Source organism: Haplochromis burtoni, unplaced genomic scaffold (genome assembly GCF_018398535.1).
Source record: "Haplochromis burtoni strain Fernald_Lab_line unplaced genomic scaffold, NCSU_Asbu1 Contig_326, whole genome shotgun sequence".
Taxonomy (NCBI): Eukaryota; Metazoa; Chordata; class Actinopteri; order Cichliformes; family Cichlidae; genus Haplochromis; species Haplochromis burtoni.
Genome location: NW_024582687.1, coordinates 159,078 through 174,537, shown reverse-complemented (window position 1 = coordinate 174,537; position 15,460 = coordinate 159,078). Strand labels below are relative to the sequence as shown.

General features: G+C 40.8%; 3 protein-coding genes across 5 annotated transcripts in view; 1 reads left to right on the top strand and 2 right to left on the bottom strand.

Moving 5' to 3' along the window:
- Positions 1 to 9,281, bottom strand: part of avl9 (AVL9 homolog (S. cerevisiase)) — a 27,813-nt gene extending 18,532 nt beyond the window's left edge. The window contains exons 1-3 of one of the 3 annotated variants that reach the window (XM_005941914.3): positions 9,171 to 9,281; positions 7,239 to 7,415; positions 3,096 to 3,216 (exon numbers count right to left, since the gene is read on the bottom strand). In XM_005941914.3, coding sequence (XP_005941976.1) covers positions 3,096 to 3,216; positions 7,239 to 7,322 — 205 coding nt within the window. In that variant the 5' untranslated portion in view covers positions 7,323 to 7,415; positions 9,171 to 9,281. Of the gene's footprint in view, positions 1 to 3,095; positions 3,217 to 7,238; positions 7,416 to 8,282; positions 8,299 to 9,170 lie in introns of those variants that run through there. The other 2 variants (XM_005941913.3, XM_042228496.1) reach the window with 2 other exon arrangements.
- lsm5 (LSM5 homolog, U6 small nuclear RNA and mRNA degradation associated) lies at positions 8,378 to 10,814 on the top strand. Its single transcript, XM_005941912.2, has 6 exons — positions 8,378 to 8,464; positions 8,566 to 8,703; positions 9,216 to 9,311; positions 10,289 to 10,316; positions 10,399 to 10,471; positions 10,567 to 10,814. The coding sequence occupies exons 2-6, from the start codon at positions 8,667 to 8,669 to the stop codon at positions 10,597 to 10,599; spliced, it is 267 nt and encodes an 88-aa protein (XP_005941974.1). The 5' UTR covers positions 8,378 to 8,464; positions 8,566 to 8,666; the 3' UTR covers positions 10,600 to 10,814.
- On the bottom strand, positions 10,808 to 15,460 carry psme2 (proteasome activator subunit 2). Its single transcript, XM_005941911.3, has 11 exons — positions 15,277 to 15,460; positions 14,958 to 14,990; positions 14,794 to 14,856; positions 14,608 to 14,694; positions 13,379 to 13,427; positions 13,180 to 13,277; positions 13,007 to 13,075; positions 12,805 to 12,872; positions 12,653 to 12,707; positions 11,325 to 11,411; positions 10,808 to 11,136 (listed from the first exon to the last, which is right to left on the bottom strand). Exons 1-11 carry the CDS (start codon positions 15,322 to 15,324, stop codon positions 11,056 to 11,058), a joined length of 738 nt encoding a protein of 245 aa, XP_005941973.1. The 5' UTR covers positions 15,325 to 15,460; the 3' UTR covers positions 10,808 to 11,055.

Here is a 15,460-nt window from a genome sequence, read left to right as displayed (position 1 = left end):
AAGTGTTCCAGCTGATAGAGAGGCACGGCTCTAACACTGAATATTACATCTATTTTACATTGACAGCTCTTTGATAATTGTTTTATTAAACATTTTAGGGCTACTGAGAGCTGAGTATCAACAAGTTTTGGAATCAGCAATTTTTTAATGGCCAGAAACAATAAATGAAGGATGACTGCATTTGAGAGTCACGTTGAACTATTTCGGTGCATTCAGGGACGCTCTGGACATTTGAACAAATAAAATCTTTGCTGCACTAGACGTCCAAATTCCCATCATCCTTTTAAGCATTTTAAAACTTGTTTATGAAGGCATCTCAAGCGTTTTGCTTCCCCAAAAACACATTTAAAAAAATGCTTTTCAAAATTAGCAGAAGAGAACTTCAAAAACACATAAATTCACCCAACAAAAAACCCCCAAGATAAATCATTATGATTATGGTTTATGTACAGTGAAGAATAAAGAATTCAAAAGGAGAAATTCTCATTACTGAGAGGTTTGGACTGGGAGTCCAAAAATCATGTGCTTTACAACCTGATTCCTCTTCTACACTCACTGGGAGATATTTACCAATATAGAAACAACGTCAGTCATCAATCAAAAGCACAAAGATTAGAAACTGCAGCGACACGACAGCTGTCCTCTGTCATTAAGAAGATGATGGGGAAAGGAAGAGACTCGAATAAAACTTCAGGGCTCAACCGTTCATTCAGTCTGAGGAGGGGGGCTGAGGAGGATTTCACAACGTGACTAGTATTTCCTCTGAACAAGACGACAGTGGGGTCACAAAGGTTAGACTGTGGACGTCACAGATTAAAGAAGAGGCAACGGCGGGGGCATCTGGGCAGAGGCCACACTCTCCGTACGTCAAACCCAACCAAGCAGCCCTGATATGCCAGGATCCAGCTCTCATGTCTCTGCTCAACACAGCAGATTCTGCTCCACTAGATCACCATCTTTCTTTTTTACTGAGTGGATCACCTGTGTGAGGATGCGATAGCTTAAGAAAACTGCTTTGAAATAGTTTAATGAGACTGGTGATTTTCCAGTGCCAAACATGTGCAGGAGACTCCCTGTTTGCTTTTAGTGTTTCACAGAAGCAGCCGCTGTTGTTTCTTAATCAGTTCGCAACACGCTGGAGGCAACAAAGGAACAGATCCACAGAGATTTCTCTACAGTGAAAACTGTGCGAGTGGAGCTCAGGCTGATATGTATTCAAGGGAGACTTTTTAGACTCGGGGGCACAGCAGGGGGGCTCACAGGAAGTCAGCATAATTGATCAGACATAGCACCAGTGTAAACTCTCAAGGCTCATGCAGCAATGAGCCCTCCTGCATTATTTACTCATTTTGCAGCTCCATGTACATTATTACTGGATAATACTTATTGATTCATTAAAGCTGCAGCTGGAGATGATTGTAATTACTTTAGATACTGCTGGGCAGTTTAGGAAAGCCAAATTTAATCATACATTCATCCATTATTTATTACACGCCTTTGGACTGCAGGAGGACGTCAGAGTATCTGGAGAAAACATTCAGGGTTCCAGCCTCCTGGCTGTGATGCATCAGTGCTGACTACTGACCACTACACCACTGTGCCAAATTACAGTATTTGCTTCAAAAAATGTAGTAGAAAAAAGTAGAAGATGAAAGTATAATAAGAAAGAAAAACATCAAAAGTATATTAAAGCTGTACTTCAGTAAAGCAGAAAGCAACACCCGCATGTTTGATGAAGCACAAATGCCTTTCTGATACAACTCACCCATTTATTTGGGCTTGGGCCTGGCACCAACTTTTGAGCCCTGAGGTTGTGTTTATGTCTCCTCCCAGTCGCAAACTGGGGATTTTTCACATGTGAGTCACGTGTGTAATACGCTGCATGACAAATCTGAGTAAATACACCCAGTTATGTTGCAGCAATGGTCCTAGCCCAGTCTGCAGATATCTGCATACTACTTAAAATGTTATTTTATTAAACATATTTCAAAGAGGATGCGCCTCCCCAGGCCCTGCTCTTCTGGACACAGCCCTCGACTTGGGAATAAACAACAATTCTATTTTTATCCAGACCATATCTCAATAAACCTAACAAAGCAGTTTCTAATGATATTTAATATTAAAGTAAAGCAAGTGAACCCAGAATCCAAATCTGGGTTTTTCAGCCCTTAAAAAGTGATGAAAACTGAAGTCCAGAAACATGACTCACTAAATTAAATGGTGTATTATTGCAAGCTGTTCCTTAATATCCTGGATACTTTTACTAATCAGTCTCTTGGTGTAACAGCAGTCTCTGTTACATGAAGCCCTCGTTTTTTCACTGCTGAATCACCGAGCTGACCAACAAACAGCTGACAGCTCTGAGCAGGAAGTGAGAACTGTCCTCTCCATGCTGATGAGTGTAGTTTTTGAAGTTGAAACTACAGATATGAACCTTGGCTCGGTTCCTGCTATTTGCCTTCACAGGTCAGCGTGAAGCACGGGCCCGTCACATGACCGCAGCCACAACAGGCGAGTCACTCACTATCGCTCACACCCACCTCTCTGTTTACAGAAGTGACACCAGCCTTTTAAAATCACCGGAGGACAATCATGATTTTATCACCTGTGTGAGAAGCACCTGCTGACTCATTCCCACACTTTGAAAACTCAATAAAAAACTTCAATAACAGTGATTTAAACCCTGTTTTATTGGCATAATAACCAGCCAGGTATCTGAGGCCTCCAATTATCTTGTCAGTAATTTGATGCCTTTTGATGAATATTACGGCCTGCTTCGTGGTACAGCCCGTCCAACAAACAGAGGACTGACACAAAGAGATAAACAACTATTCGTGTTCACATTCACATAACCAGTGACTGTAACACACGTCTTTGGGCTGTGCTAGGAAGCTCGAGTACCTGGAGACAAGTGGAGAACATGAAAACTCTACACAGGCCCATAAGCAAAGCTTCAAGCTTCAAAAGCACGTTTGAAGTCTCAGCAGAAAAATGCTCCATTTGTAAACAATCTGTCAGCACTCTGCAAATGAAGTAACACTGGGATCTTTGTAAGACTTCATAAGACTTAATTACAAAGTGAGTTTGTGCCGTACCCTCCTGGTAGTTGTGAGCTCCGTCAGGAAGAGCCAGGAACGGGAGGTACTTCCACTCTTCTGGGAGCAGGTTGCTGTCATGACCCTCGTCTGGCATCAGCGGCGGGTAAGAGAATTCGACCTGAGGAAAGAACGGAGAAAGAATAACACCTCATTTAGGCTGTTTTAGCTCACACGGGTAATCTGCGAACAGACTGAATACAAATGAGGACGTTTGTCAGTTTGAAGTCGTGGAAAATTTCCTAATCATTTTACCCTCACCTCAAATGAAAACTTAATGAGGTGCAGGAGGTGCAGGAGGTGCAGTTTGCCACGTCTTCTTACTGTGATGTTTTGTGCCGGACGTTTAGCTTCACTGAGGTATTTTAGTGACTGTAATCGTAATAAATTTATACAAGGATGCTTCTCTAACGGCTCTAATTGTGTTTATCATAGTTATACTGTTTCCTGTATCTGGGACACATATTCTAAAATCTAATATCACTAATTATGAGCCGTTTGTGTATTAAGTACCCGCTTTAAGGCCTCTAAAGTAATAAATCTTCCTACGCCACATCTGTTTGGAAGGGTAAAGGTAGACAATGTGGTAAAAAACATCACTTTACTACAGCAGTTGGAGTTAAAAAGAAAGACGTGGCTTGCAAAGTGCTTCACAAAATGAAAGTAATTTATAGAAACCAGATTTTATTGTCATAGTGTAACATCTGTAGTTTGCATGTGGGCTTAAAAGGAAAATCTAAAGTTACAAATGCATCTGCCTATTAGAAAGTTATGGTATGCAGTGGAAGACACAGCAGCAGCAATTTACATCATGTTGATCATTAATTTTCCTGTTTAGTTGGACGGTGCATGCTATTACTGTCTTTCCGTTAATAAAAGACACTTCACCGTCCCTTCTGCCATAGGAGTTATTAGTAATGTGAGAATTCAGCCAGCTGCTATAATGGCTCGATCATTTCACTCAGACAGGAAACCGTCCGAAGCAAAACTCAACCACAACTGTAGTGTCAAACTGTAGTGCCTAGAACATCATGCCAATGAAACTGATGGTGCAGAGGAATAGCCTAAAAACAGGCCTGCAGAGCAAATACCATGCACATCCTGGAAGCAGAGGATTTATGAGCAATCACTCTCCTCAAGCCAACTTGGTGTCACTGGAGTGGCAAAAAGAGATCCAACTAAATCAGAGAAGGCTTTGGATTAAGAGTAGACTCATGGGGGCAGTCAATAACAAAACAACAACAACAACATCTCAATGTGAAGAACACTGAAGACCCAATAAATGTAAAAAAAAGTTTGAAACAGATGTTTCCCACACCTTTTCAAATATTTCTGTCCAAACTTTTGGTCCAGTTATTCCAAAACCTGGCCAAATGTGTTATTCAGGATAATTGAGTTTATCCCAACAACACTTTCCAGGTGATTTACTGGTCGGCCAACATTCACACCCTCACCAGCAGCCACAAGCTGTGGGTAGAGACCGAAAGAGTGTAGAGCTGTTCCTCCACATCAGGAGGATATATGACATTCAGGCATTTGACCCAGATGCCTCCAAGGTGAGCTGTTTCAGGTATGTGAGGAGACCTCGGGGGAGGAGCTCAAAACCAGCTCCTAGCATCACTTCGCACTGCCGCACACAGAAACAGCAGTACTATCAGGTAATCAAACTTAATTCTAATGACAAGAGAAAGAGAACGGCATGTCTCCAGCTCGTTTAATCAGCTTTGCTCCTTTCTTTACTGAGTCGGGTCCTAATTGAGGTTCCCATATGTGAAAGCACTTGAATTACTAACGCTCAGCAACAGTGACTTAAGTGTACCTTAGAAAGTTTCATATACACATCACATTTCCTTACTCGTGAAGCAATGAGAGAGAAGTAAAGTAATTTAACTACAAAGAATGAGTTCATTCAAATGCAATTGAAAAACAAAAACAGCGGACCTGCACAAGTGGAACAGACAACTGCTTAAAGATTAAAGTTAGATTACAGTTTTCACACAGCTGAATAAACGACACACAGAAAACTGATTGAACAGAAGTGTGAGATGGTCGAGAATTTACTCCAATGTGCTGTTATATCTTAGATAGCAAGGACCAGACGGCTGAGTTTATTATTAAACTTCACTGAGACAATCTGCAAATATCATTAACAGTTTAATAAACTATCATCTTGTCTTTATTTTTCGTTAGCACAGACCTTAAACACTTCAAGCTGTAAGCTAATGATAGTTATATAAGAGCAGACGCTGGTGCAATAAGATGCATGTTTTACGTCCAATGGACACATGATCTGATTAGTCGACTATCAAAATAATCGTTTGTGTCTATGGATGAAATGTCCAATTTGGACCGAGCTCCACATTTTGTGGCATTTTCATGCAAATCTGTCCATGAATTACTATGTAATCCTCCAAACAAACAAACTAAGCCAACTGCAAAACATGTTAGGGTGCAGATTTTTAATGTATGTGCCAATGTTTCTTAATGTACTGTTAAAAATAAACTTTGCAGATGCAAGGAATTAAAAAACTTTCAATGCCTTTATCAGGCTCATTTGTGCATTTTTATTTGTGTTTACGTACATGCTTAAAAGTGGGAAAACATAAGTAAACATATTTCTGTGTGATGGATGTTCCTGCTGCATCACTGATTAAGGTTTCCAATAAAAAATACATGTAAAAGGCCTCGAAATCCTGCCAGGCAAGCAGATGGACAGCAGGTGAATAAGAGGAGGAGGGCGGTTGTGAAAGAGAGGCAGAGAAACGGATTAAAGAGCCAGGAACCCAATCTTGTGCCGCCCAGCAGGAGATCGCTGACCCTTATCCGATAACCTCCACCACCTCCGTCCCCGAGTGCAGGCCCATTAAAGACAACAAAGACTGCACACTGGGTGCTTTATTGGGGCTCTGGTCTCATCTTTACATCAGGAGAACTGCTGTTTTATCTTTGTGCTTGAGCAGCAGCTGTTTGCAAAACCGCAGAAAGAAAAACAGATGGAGAGCGGAGACAACAACACCACCACTGAGGAGGAGGAGGAGGAGGAGGAAGTTCAGTGTGTAACTGCACATTTAATGAAATTTGAATCAGCAGCAGAAGAAGAAGAACAAAACAACAATGTGAGAGAAAATTAGAATGAGTAAAGCAGGGTGTTAAGCTCACTTTACATTAACGGCCACACAGAGTTTGGTCTTAGGTGATGATTTGTCAGGCAAATTATTTTCACAATTAAACAACTGCTACAAATGTGAAATCTTGTAAACCTCCCTGTTGGAGGGCCAAAGTTTCATACGTAGTAAAAATCCTTAAAAAGATAAAAACTAAAAATAAAAAGGTAAACACTGAGTGCTACTGCCCCTCAGCAAGCTTCTGGAAGTTAGCCAATCAAGAAACAGCAGACTTAAAGGAAGGGGCTCTTTAAAGAGAGACTTTGTTTCAGGCAGAGGATAAACTAACCAGTCCTGTAAAGGGCCAGTGCAAGATCGAGCAGGAGTTTTTAAAACTTTTTAGCATGCAAATCTGCTCAAGTGCTGTCCTAGAATAATGAGTCAGTAATGCCTTCTGTCTGTCTTGTCAGCTGGGCACAAAACATATTTTTCACTTTTAAACAACAACTCCTATAATAGTGACAGTTTCAAGTGTCTTCTTTTGACCAAAAGACCCTAAATATTAAGTAAACAATGACATGAGACCAAGAAAATGTTTCTAAACAGCTCAAAGAAAACCTGAACTGATTGATTAATCGGCTTGTTGCTCCATTTTTGTGCATACCCAGATACAAGCAGGGTCCAGGAGCAGTGATGATGAGTATGCTGCAGCCTGTGATGAAAACACTGAACTGTTGGCAGCAGGGCTGGTGTTATGTAACCCTGTGAGCCCACAGCAAACAGCTGATCTTAACCCCTCTTACCTGACAGGGAAGCCAGGCAGTGAGAAGTCTGTAGTTTTTACTGTTTTTATGTTTAGAAATGTCCGCATTACTGCAGGACTGTGCATGCGCTGTTTAAAAAAACAAGAGCATAATAGACACGTAAGCTGACACTCATACCGTACAGAACTTTAGTGAAAATGCACCTTTATGTCAACTCGATGTGAGGACTCGGTTAGCAGTTAGCCGATGTTAGCTGGAAGCAGGGGTTCACGTACCTGGCAGCCTTTTTTGTGGTGAAATCCAACCACCACGATGTGCAGCACCGGCCCCTTCCCTTCGTCTCTGCCCTGAGGCTCCATCCCCGCTCCTGTACCCGCAGTCTAGCGTTGTTTTAGCTCCGGAATTGGATGTAAACACAGCTAACCGAGGCCGACTTTTCTGTCTATATCTCCCTGAATATGTGACAGACAGACAGCAGCACAGCAGAGATGATTTTCTCTTCCGCTTAGTCCCCACTGGCCAAATGGGCAAGAGCATTCCCCGCAGCGCACTTCCGTTTTCGCTTAGCGAAATTTAAGTTTACAGTTAATTGCTCCCCAAGGGCAGTCTTCAGTTAAGTAGAGTCAATGGAGCACATTTACTTAGACAAAACGTTCTTAAGTGTGCAGACAAACGCCAACGTTTTTTTTTAAGTTTTCAAAATTTCTTCATTGATATTAAATTCAACTTAAAATAAAATGTCAGTTGAATTTAATTTACCTTAATAAATTCAGGTTTAATGAGATAAATGTCAATCTAGACTTTAAAGCTAGCTTAACCAAAAATACATTAATTTTACTAAAATCGAGACTTGTAAAGTATAATTATTTAGCTAAGTTGTGCTTACTAGCTTTTAACTGATTAACTGTTTTGTTGCCTATCTTATTAAATTACTTTTTAGCTAAGGTTTCCAATTGTATAATGTTATTAATATAACATAATAAAAACATTAAAATGACAGATTAAAGTTTTAATTCGCTGTTGACCAATATAACATAATATAATTAGATAACAGTTAACAATTATATTGAGTGTATTTTTTTTTCTTAAGCAGGACAGAATGAGTTTAAAGGCTTTAAATGCAATCAGGCTGAAGTTCTTGTGGAAAAAGTAATGAGTTGACTAACATTTCCTTCATATTTTCCTTCATTTCAATCTGGAATTTCATTGATATTATCAGACAGCTCTCCCTAGAATAAAGTCCGGATAATCTGCATCTAAAAAATAGATAGTTAGCTTAGCTCTTGTGTTTCCCGCTCAATAGACAACGTGCATGTCACCTTAAATTCCACCTGTCAAGGCGAGATGAAGCATAAATATCCGCGGTCAGATTTTACAGGGGTGAATTATCTTGATCTCTGTTCTGTTCTCTTTTTTAAACACAAAAATGATGTCATGTGTTCCTCGACACAACTTGCGCCATCGTGTGGAGACATACAGAATAATTTAATATCACCCTCAGGTGTGTGTGTGTTTTGTTTGAATTTTTAAAAAGTGCATTATATTTGGTTGCAACCATGAATGTTTGAATTTCTTAAAAAGGAGACTCTTTTGTTTCCCCAGAGACGAAATTCTTCTGGATTGATTGATCTTGTCTGGCTGGCCCATTACTGTTCGTCTGTCGATTACTTCTGGCTTTGTGGAGGGAAGTCTCTTGATTGAACATGTCGGCTACAAACCCGTCGCAGCTGCTCCCGCTCGGTTTGTAAAATCTCTATGATGCTGTGTTTTGTTCCTGACGTCTGTGGGTTTAAATGGGGCTGTTCCGAGTCAGCGTGCGACGGCCGCAGTTTGAGCCGCGGCTCACTGAAAATCATTTTGTAGGCAGATGTTTGCTAGTTAGCATTAGCATCACGCCGGTAGGGAGCTAACGCTGCGGCTTTACTCTCTACAAGCACAAACAAAATGCTTCTTATTTGGTTTAGTTTATTAAAGTGGCAGAGAGGGCAGGTTTCTAGCTGAAAATTTACAGATTACTGGATTATCGTCTATTGCCCTATTGGCATGTTCAAAATAAATTTAAAAATTACATTGTCGTCTTTTTTATTCTATTTAGTTATTAAAAATTTATAGTATTTCAAAGGGTTAACTGTTGAGTCCTTAACAAAGAGAGACACCAGTTAATAAAGTAGGTAGGTAAGTGAAGTGTAAAAAGTAGAAACACTCACCTGAATTACAGGATGTGTAATTTCTCTGTATGTTTCCTTTTGCAGAGCTTGTGGACAAATGTATCGGCTCCCGAATTCACATCGTCATGAAAACTGACAAAGAAATTGTCGGCACCTTGCTGGGCTTCGATGACTTCGTCAGTATCTTTTAATTAAAACGTGTCCAGATGAGCGAGTTAGTGCACACCTCAACACCAACAATGTACAAAGTCTTACTATATTGTGCTGCACACACCATCGACTGTTTGAAGTCATCCATGCTCACAGGTGGAGCCCATGCGATGAGAAGCAGAACTATTGTTACTTTTTGTTTCTGTTTTATTTATAAATGTGAGAGAGGACAGTTGCAGAATACCATTGGCACAAAAAGTGTGTAGATCTGTACAAACATGGGACAAATAGACTGATCAAAAAATTTAAGGAAACAGTCAGTGATCACACTACAACACAGTTCAACTTCAGGCATGTCAATCTATCCAAATAGGAGTAATAAACCATGGTAAATCTATTTCAGCCAAATTGGTGCAAATTAAAGTAACAACAGGTGTAGCAGATGGTGGCCACAGACCATTTCCCTCTGCTGTCAGATCTTATTCTGGTGCAGTGGGGCCTGGGTTCCTCCTGCTGTAGGGCTTCTTTCATTTTTACTCTTAAAAGTCTGATGGGGTATTATCACCTGAGTGGGCACCTCGGAAACCCAAGTTTGTGAATCCGATAACTTAAGAGGGAAGTCAGCTAGGATTTTCAAATTGATAACATAGGTGCATCTTCTAAAAGCTTGAATCTCGGTGACCTTGTCCTCAAGGTCAGAGCAAGTTTTGTGAGATTCTTGTGAATGTGATAACTTGAGAATGAGGGGACATAGGATTTTGAATTGATACCACAGTTGTGTCTACTAGGATGAGGAGTACCGCTGGTGGCCATCAGTTAATTCATTAATTAGTTAATTAATTATTAGGGATTAATAGGAAGTAGAAAGGCTTCTGTGGATGGGCGCTGGTGCCGCTCACGTCCACGTCTCCACATCCTCCTGCTCGTTTGTGTAAAGCTTTTAGCTGCACTTTGATGTCTCTTTGCTGTTTATTGTTGCACAGTTTGTCTTTAACTGTGTGTGTCAGACATGGTCCTGGAGGATGTGACAGAATTGTAAGTACTCCTGTTGCATTTTTACTCTAACTACACCTTTTCTCGGGTTCACCGCTGATTATATTAAACAAATGTGTTGCAGTGAAATAACACCAGAGGGGAGGAGGATAACCAAGCTCGACCAGATCCTCCTCAATGGCAATAACATCACCATGGTAAACAAACAAACGCCTGATTGTGTCCCATAATCTCCCCCGGTGTTTTAAACCTTCACAGGATGATTTATGGCTGCATATTTTCTCTTCTGCAGCTCATCCCCGGTGGAGAAGGACCAGAAGTATAAATGCCCGGAGGCCGGTTAACCTTCCTGTGTTGCTGTTCCTGACTTTATTATGTAATTATTATTGTTGATGTCTTGTTTTTTCTTTGGGTTTTTCCTCCTGATCCTGAATGAGAAAGATATTTTTGTAATAAGATTCCTCACTGATGAGAGGTGCACATGCCGAAAAGTTTTTCTTTGTTAAAAATAAATCTGAGGATGTCACACAGTCTGAAAAACACTTTTCTTTATTCATTCTTTACCACACAACTTAAAATTTAGTGCAAATCTTGGTATAAAACCAAAGTGTTACCATGAAACAGCAGAACTAAAAATACCATCCAGTTGTTTATGTGTTTATTTTAAATGTTTATCAAACAAAGAGCCGGATACTTGATTGATATTGAGTTTAGCAGGTGATCAATGCAGCTGAAGGTTGTTTAAATTCATCCCAGTGGCTTTTCCCGTTCCCCGGGAGCCTCAGTACATCGAGGGCTTCTCCTCTCCTTTTGGGTTGGTCACCTTCTCCAGGTTTTTGCTGATGATGTCATAAAGCTCGGCCTGAGGGAAACGAGCAGAGATGCAGATTAATAATTGACTTACAGCAGCTAAAAATACATTGTTAGTGATTAAACTGTTTGAAAATCAGTTTTTTAATCTTAGAAAAACTCAAATATTTTATTTAAGATCCATTTTTTTTTTCATGGTTTTAAGTATTTGGGGGGGAAATATAAATGTAGGCTTCTTACGTAGAAGCCGCGGATGTCGAGGACGATCACTCTGATATCCGAGTAGATGGCCTCGTCCTTCTCGTGTACGAGTGAGCGGTAGTCCATCTGAGGGCAGAAGAAAAAGAGTTAAAGGCAATTTTCATATTTCCTTTTTGTGTCATAAACCTCGAGGCTCGTTGGGATGTTCAGTGACGAAAAAGACTAAAACCAGCTAGTGTTCATCCATCTCTGAGATCTTTGTGTCTTCTCTCAGGCTTTAAGCTCATATTCAGCGTATTTACCTTTGCAGCTCTCATCCACACATGTATTCAGTCTTCCTTCTACTGACTTTAATCCATTTTGAATAGAGTTATCTGACTAATGTGACTTGCTGTGTGTAACAGACAAGAAGTCTGTGATCGGGTTTTGGTGCGTGAAATTCTGGCATCTAATTAGTTTGTTATGTCACAGTAATTAGCAGGCATGTCTGGACAAAAGGGTGGCCAAAAACTAACAGTGGTGGCCAAAATGCTAAAAGTGAGACTTCAAAGTGCTGCTATCATCCACCTTTTATGTTCAAATCTGATACTGGCATTAAATCCAGCTGTTCTTTCCACTTGAAAGAAAATTTCCCAAAACTCATCCAGCATCACTTCCTCTGCTCCGTGTGGTGGTCAGGATGTACAATGTTAGAAAACTATGGGAACCACTGCTCCAACTATTATATGAGAAAGATTTTTAAGGGCGTTTTTTTACACCTATAGTTTGTTATAACTTTGGTCCGAATCATTTGATGAGTTTGCAAACTTGTAGCTTTTTTCCTGTGATTTGGCTTCTTTTCACCCAGAAAAGAATCCAAGTGAACTCCAAACAAACCAAAGTGCATGATTACAAAAACGTGAGCACATTCAGTCCCCGTATTGGCCAGATGTGCCTGGGGTGGGAGCGACAAAAGTACAAACTGGAACGAGGTGCTGTGTTCTGGAGGATTACGTTCATTTCATAGCTAGTTGCTAACCTGTACAGACCTTTGTCTACCTTGTCCACATCCCAGAATGCAAACCACATGTAGGTACAGGGAGATGTTTAGCTTATCTAGCAACGTACACCTGGCAGTTTAGATTAAGGTCAGAGTGCATTCACAACATAAATGAACCATACGGGAGGAACACTACCTCCTCCAAAGGGTCTTTATTACTGTGCTCACATGTGCACAAAAGAAACGTAACGGGGTGCAAATTAAACCAGAGTTCAATTTGAATGAACTAAACACAGCAGGTGTGAAAGCACCCTAAGTGTGTTTGAACTCTGTGGCGCGATGTTTGCAGTCTGCGTTCGAATATAGAAAGGCAGAGATCATCACTCACCACATGAGTTTCCTTAGAAGCTTTGGCCACAGCATCCCCCCTCTCTGTGAAGTACCTGAGGATTTAAACAGTAGTGATGAAAGGCTCCACTCTCAGTAAAATGACACAAAGGCAGCTGCCGCGCTTTAAAGAAGGATTTACGTCCAACCTACTTGTTGATGTTGGTCTGAAAACCGTCGACTTTGGTTCTCACTGCAGCGATTCTCTCCAAGATTTTCTCCTGTGGTTTAAAAAAAAACCCAAAAAACCTTAAAGGTCAACATATTTCTTTATCACATTAATCCAAAAGTTAAAATCAGTGGCTTTATATTCAATTAAAATGAAAGAGCAGCCAATTAAACAGACGACGTATACCTGGATGGCAACTCCGAAGTCATTTCCATCCTCTATCTTTGGGATGAGGTGCTGAATCCAGCAGGTGACCTGCAGTTTGAACCCAGAGCATTAATCCTCATTTTAAAATCATTCTCATATTGTTCCTGTCTTAGAGCATCAATCAGCCCTCAGAGCGGCAGTGATTCACTCACAGTGATGATGGTCTCTCTAAAAGCGACTATCTCTGGTTTCACTCTCTCTAGCACCATCGTGATCTTCTCGTTCCCCTTGATGAAGCCACACTTCGGGGCTGAAGAGCAGAGAGAACAGATGAAGCTCTTGTTCCCCGTCCCCACAGACATCACATGCTACCTTTCAGTTTTCACATGTGTGACTACAAAAATGCCTTACGCTTCTTCTTCTTCTTCTCGTCGTCTTCATTCTTGTCGGTCTCCATCTCCTGAGAGAGACGTTTTTTTACAGAGTGAGAAAAGATCGGGCGTCTTAAATCAATTAAAAATGTGAAAAATCCAAGTGAGGAAGCTGAATATTTGCACTCACATTAATCCAGTTAAAATTCATTCAGAGCCAATAAAGACACATTCAAAGGTCAAAGCTGTCACAGTGAGATGTGAGTGTGTCGGTCGACTGTGTCAATTAATGCACTAGTGAAGAGCATGTCAGAAAAGTAACTTTCAGTATATTAAAAAATATAACAGATTTCTGGAAGGGCAAAGCTTCTGGTCTCTAATGTCAATAGTTTTCTCAGAAAATTTGAGCTTAATTTTTGTGAAACTGTTCCCTTGATTTCAACAGTTTTCAGGAATATTATGTGCCTTGTATATGACAAGCTGCAAACCAAATATCAGTCCTCTACCTGCAAAGCGGGGTCTTTACAGGCCTCCAAATCTGCTGTCAGAGATCTAAGCTTCTGTCACTATGTTATCCCGAGCTTCACCCTGAGAGTCTCAGGGTGTTTTATTTTAATTCAATAAACAGATGAAATGAACCAAAAGTTACCGACCTTCACTTATCCCAACTTCTGACCATAACTGACCTTTTCTTTTTCCTTCTGTATGATATTATAAAGATAAGTTGTTATAATAATGTAATTAGTAGCGTCGTCCTGAATCTTATCTGGATGTCCGGCTCATTATAATTCACGAGCCTCAATTAAAGTTGTCCAAACCAACCCAGATTTATTTTAACATGCGTTGGTACAGCCCAAGTTAAATAATATGTCTTATTACATGTGCATTTCAAATCACAGTGATTGTGTAAAGCTCCAGAAATATTAACTTCCATGCCTGTGTAGTAAAGTGAGGATATTAGAAACTCCATGGCACTTTTCATAGCTGGGCTGATAGCAGTCTACTAATCAAAAGGTCGGTGGTTCGATCCCCGCCTCCTCAAGTCTACGTGTTGAAGCGTCCTTGCGTGAGAGGCACGGAACAAGTTCTTGTGTCAGTGTATGGGTCAATTAATGTTGCGAATGACCCAGTTTTTCAAAGTAAAAGCCTTCTCACCGTTTTAGTGGACTGAAGCACATTCATATGGAATGAGTGATCTCAAACACATTCATGTTGGCCATGTTTAGTGAAAGATAAAGCTAAAAGCGTGACAGGCTGCGGCGCTCTCACCTCGTCCTCGGGGGAAGGAGGGTCTGGTATGGGGATGTCCAGAGGAGCCCTAAGGGAAGCTGTTTCTGTGATGCTGAAGCCCTCATCCTGACAAAATAATCAAATAAAAGACAAACACAAGGACAAGAGTGAAGAGCAGTTTTCCCAGGTCAAAGGTCACAGAGGCTGTCAGTTAAAATGCTTCACCTTGAGCAGAGAGTCCAGCTTTATGATCTTCAGAGGGATGAAGTCAGAGAAGAGAGTTTCTGCCTGGAAACACACACGCGCGCACACAAAGAGGGGCCTCAAGTCACAAAAGTTGGTTTATTTCAATATTTTACTAATTTAACGCAATCAATGTGTCAACTGACCTCCCGATACAGAGCCTGGCGGAAGTTGTCCACCTGTGGAGAAAAGGTGAGCAGACTAAATAAACCAAATAAAACACGGTTCAAGTGCTGACTCACGTTTGTGAAAGGCTTTACTTTCGTTTTCCTGCCCGCTGCGGGGGACTTTCCGCTGCTTTTCAACTATAACCGACTGCTTTCAAACACACCGGGGCTCAACACTCACACCAAGTCCGCTTTAAAGTCACTGCAGGCCGCCGGGAAGCCGTTTAGCTCCTTTACCTTGCAACCTGCCCTCCTCAGAGAGCGCTTACTCCCAAAAAGCAAAAGCTCACCGACTTACCTTCCCCGCAGTCGTGCTGCTTATTTTCAGAGTCGCTGCCTTTGACATGACTAAAGAAACTTTTTTCAGGAATATATTATCATAAAAATATCCGCTGGAGCGGTTTAAATGAAGTCCGACGGCTGCAGCACAGGACAATATGTCTGTCTTGTGGATTTTTTTATTTCCTCATTCACTTTGCTTT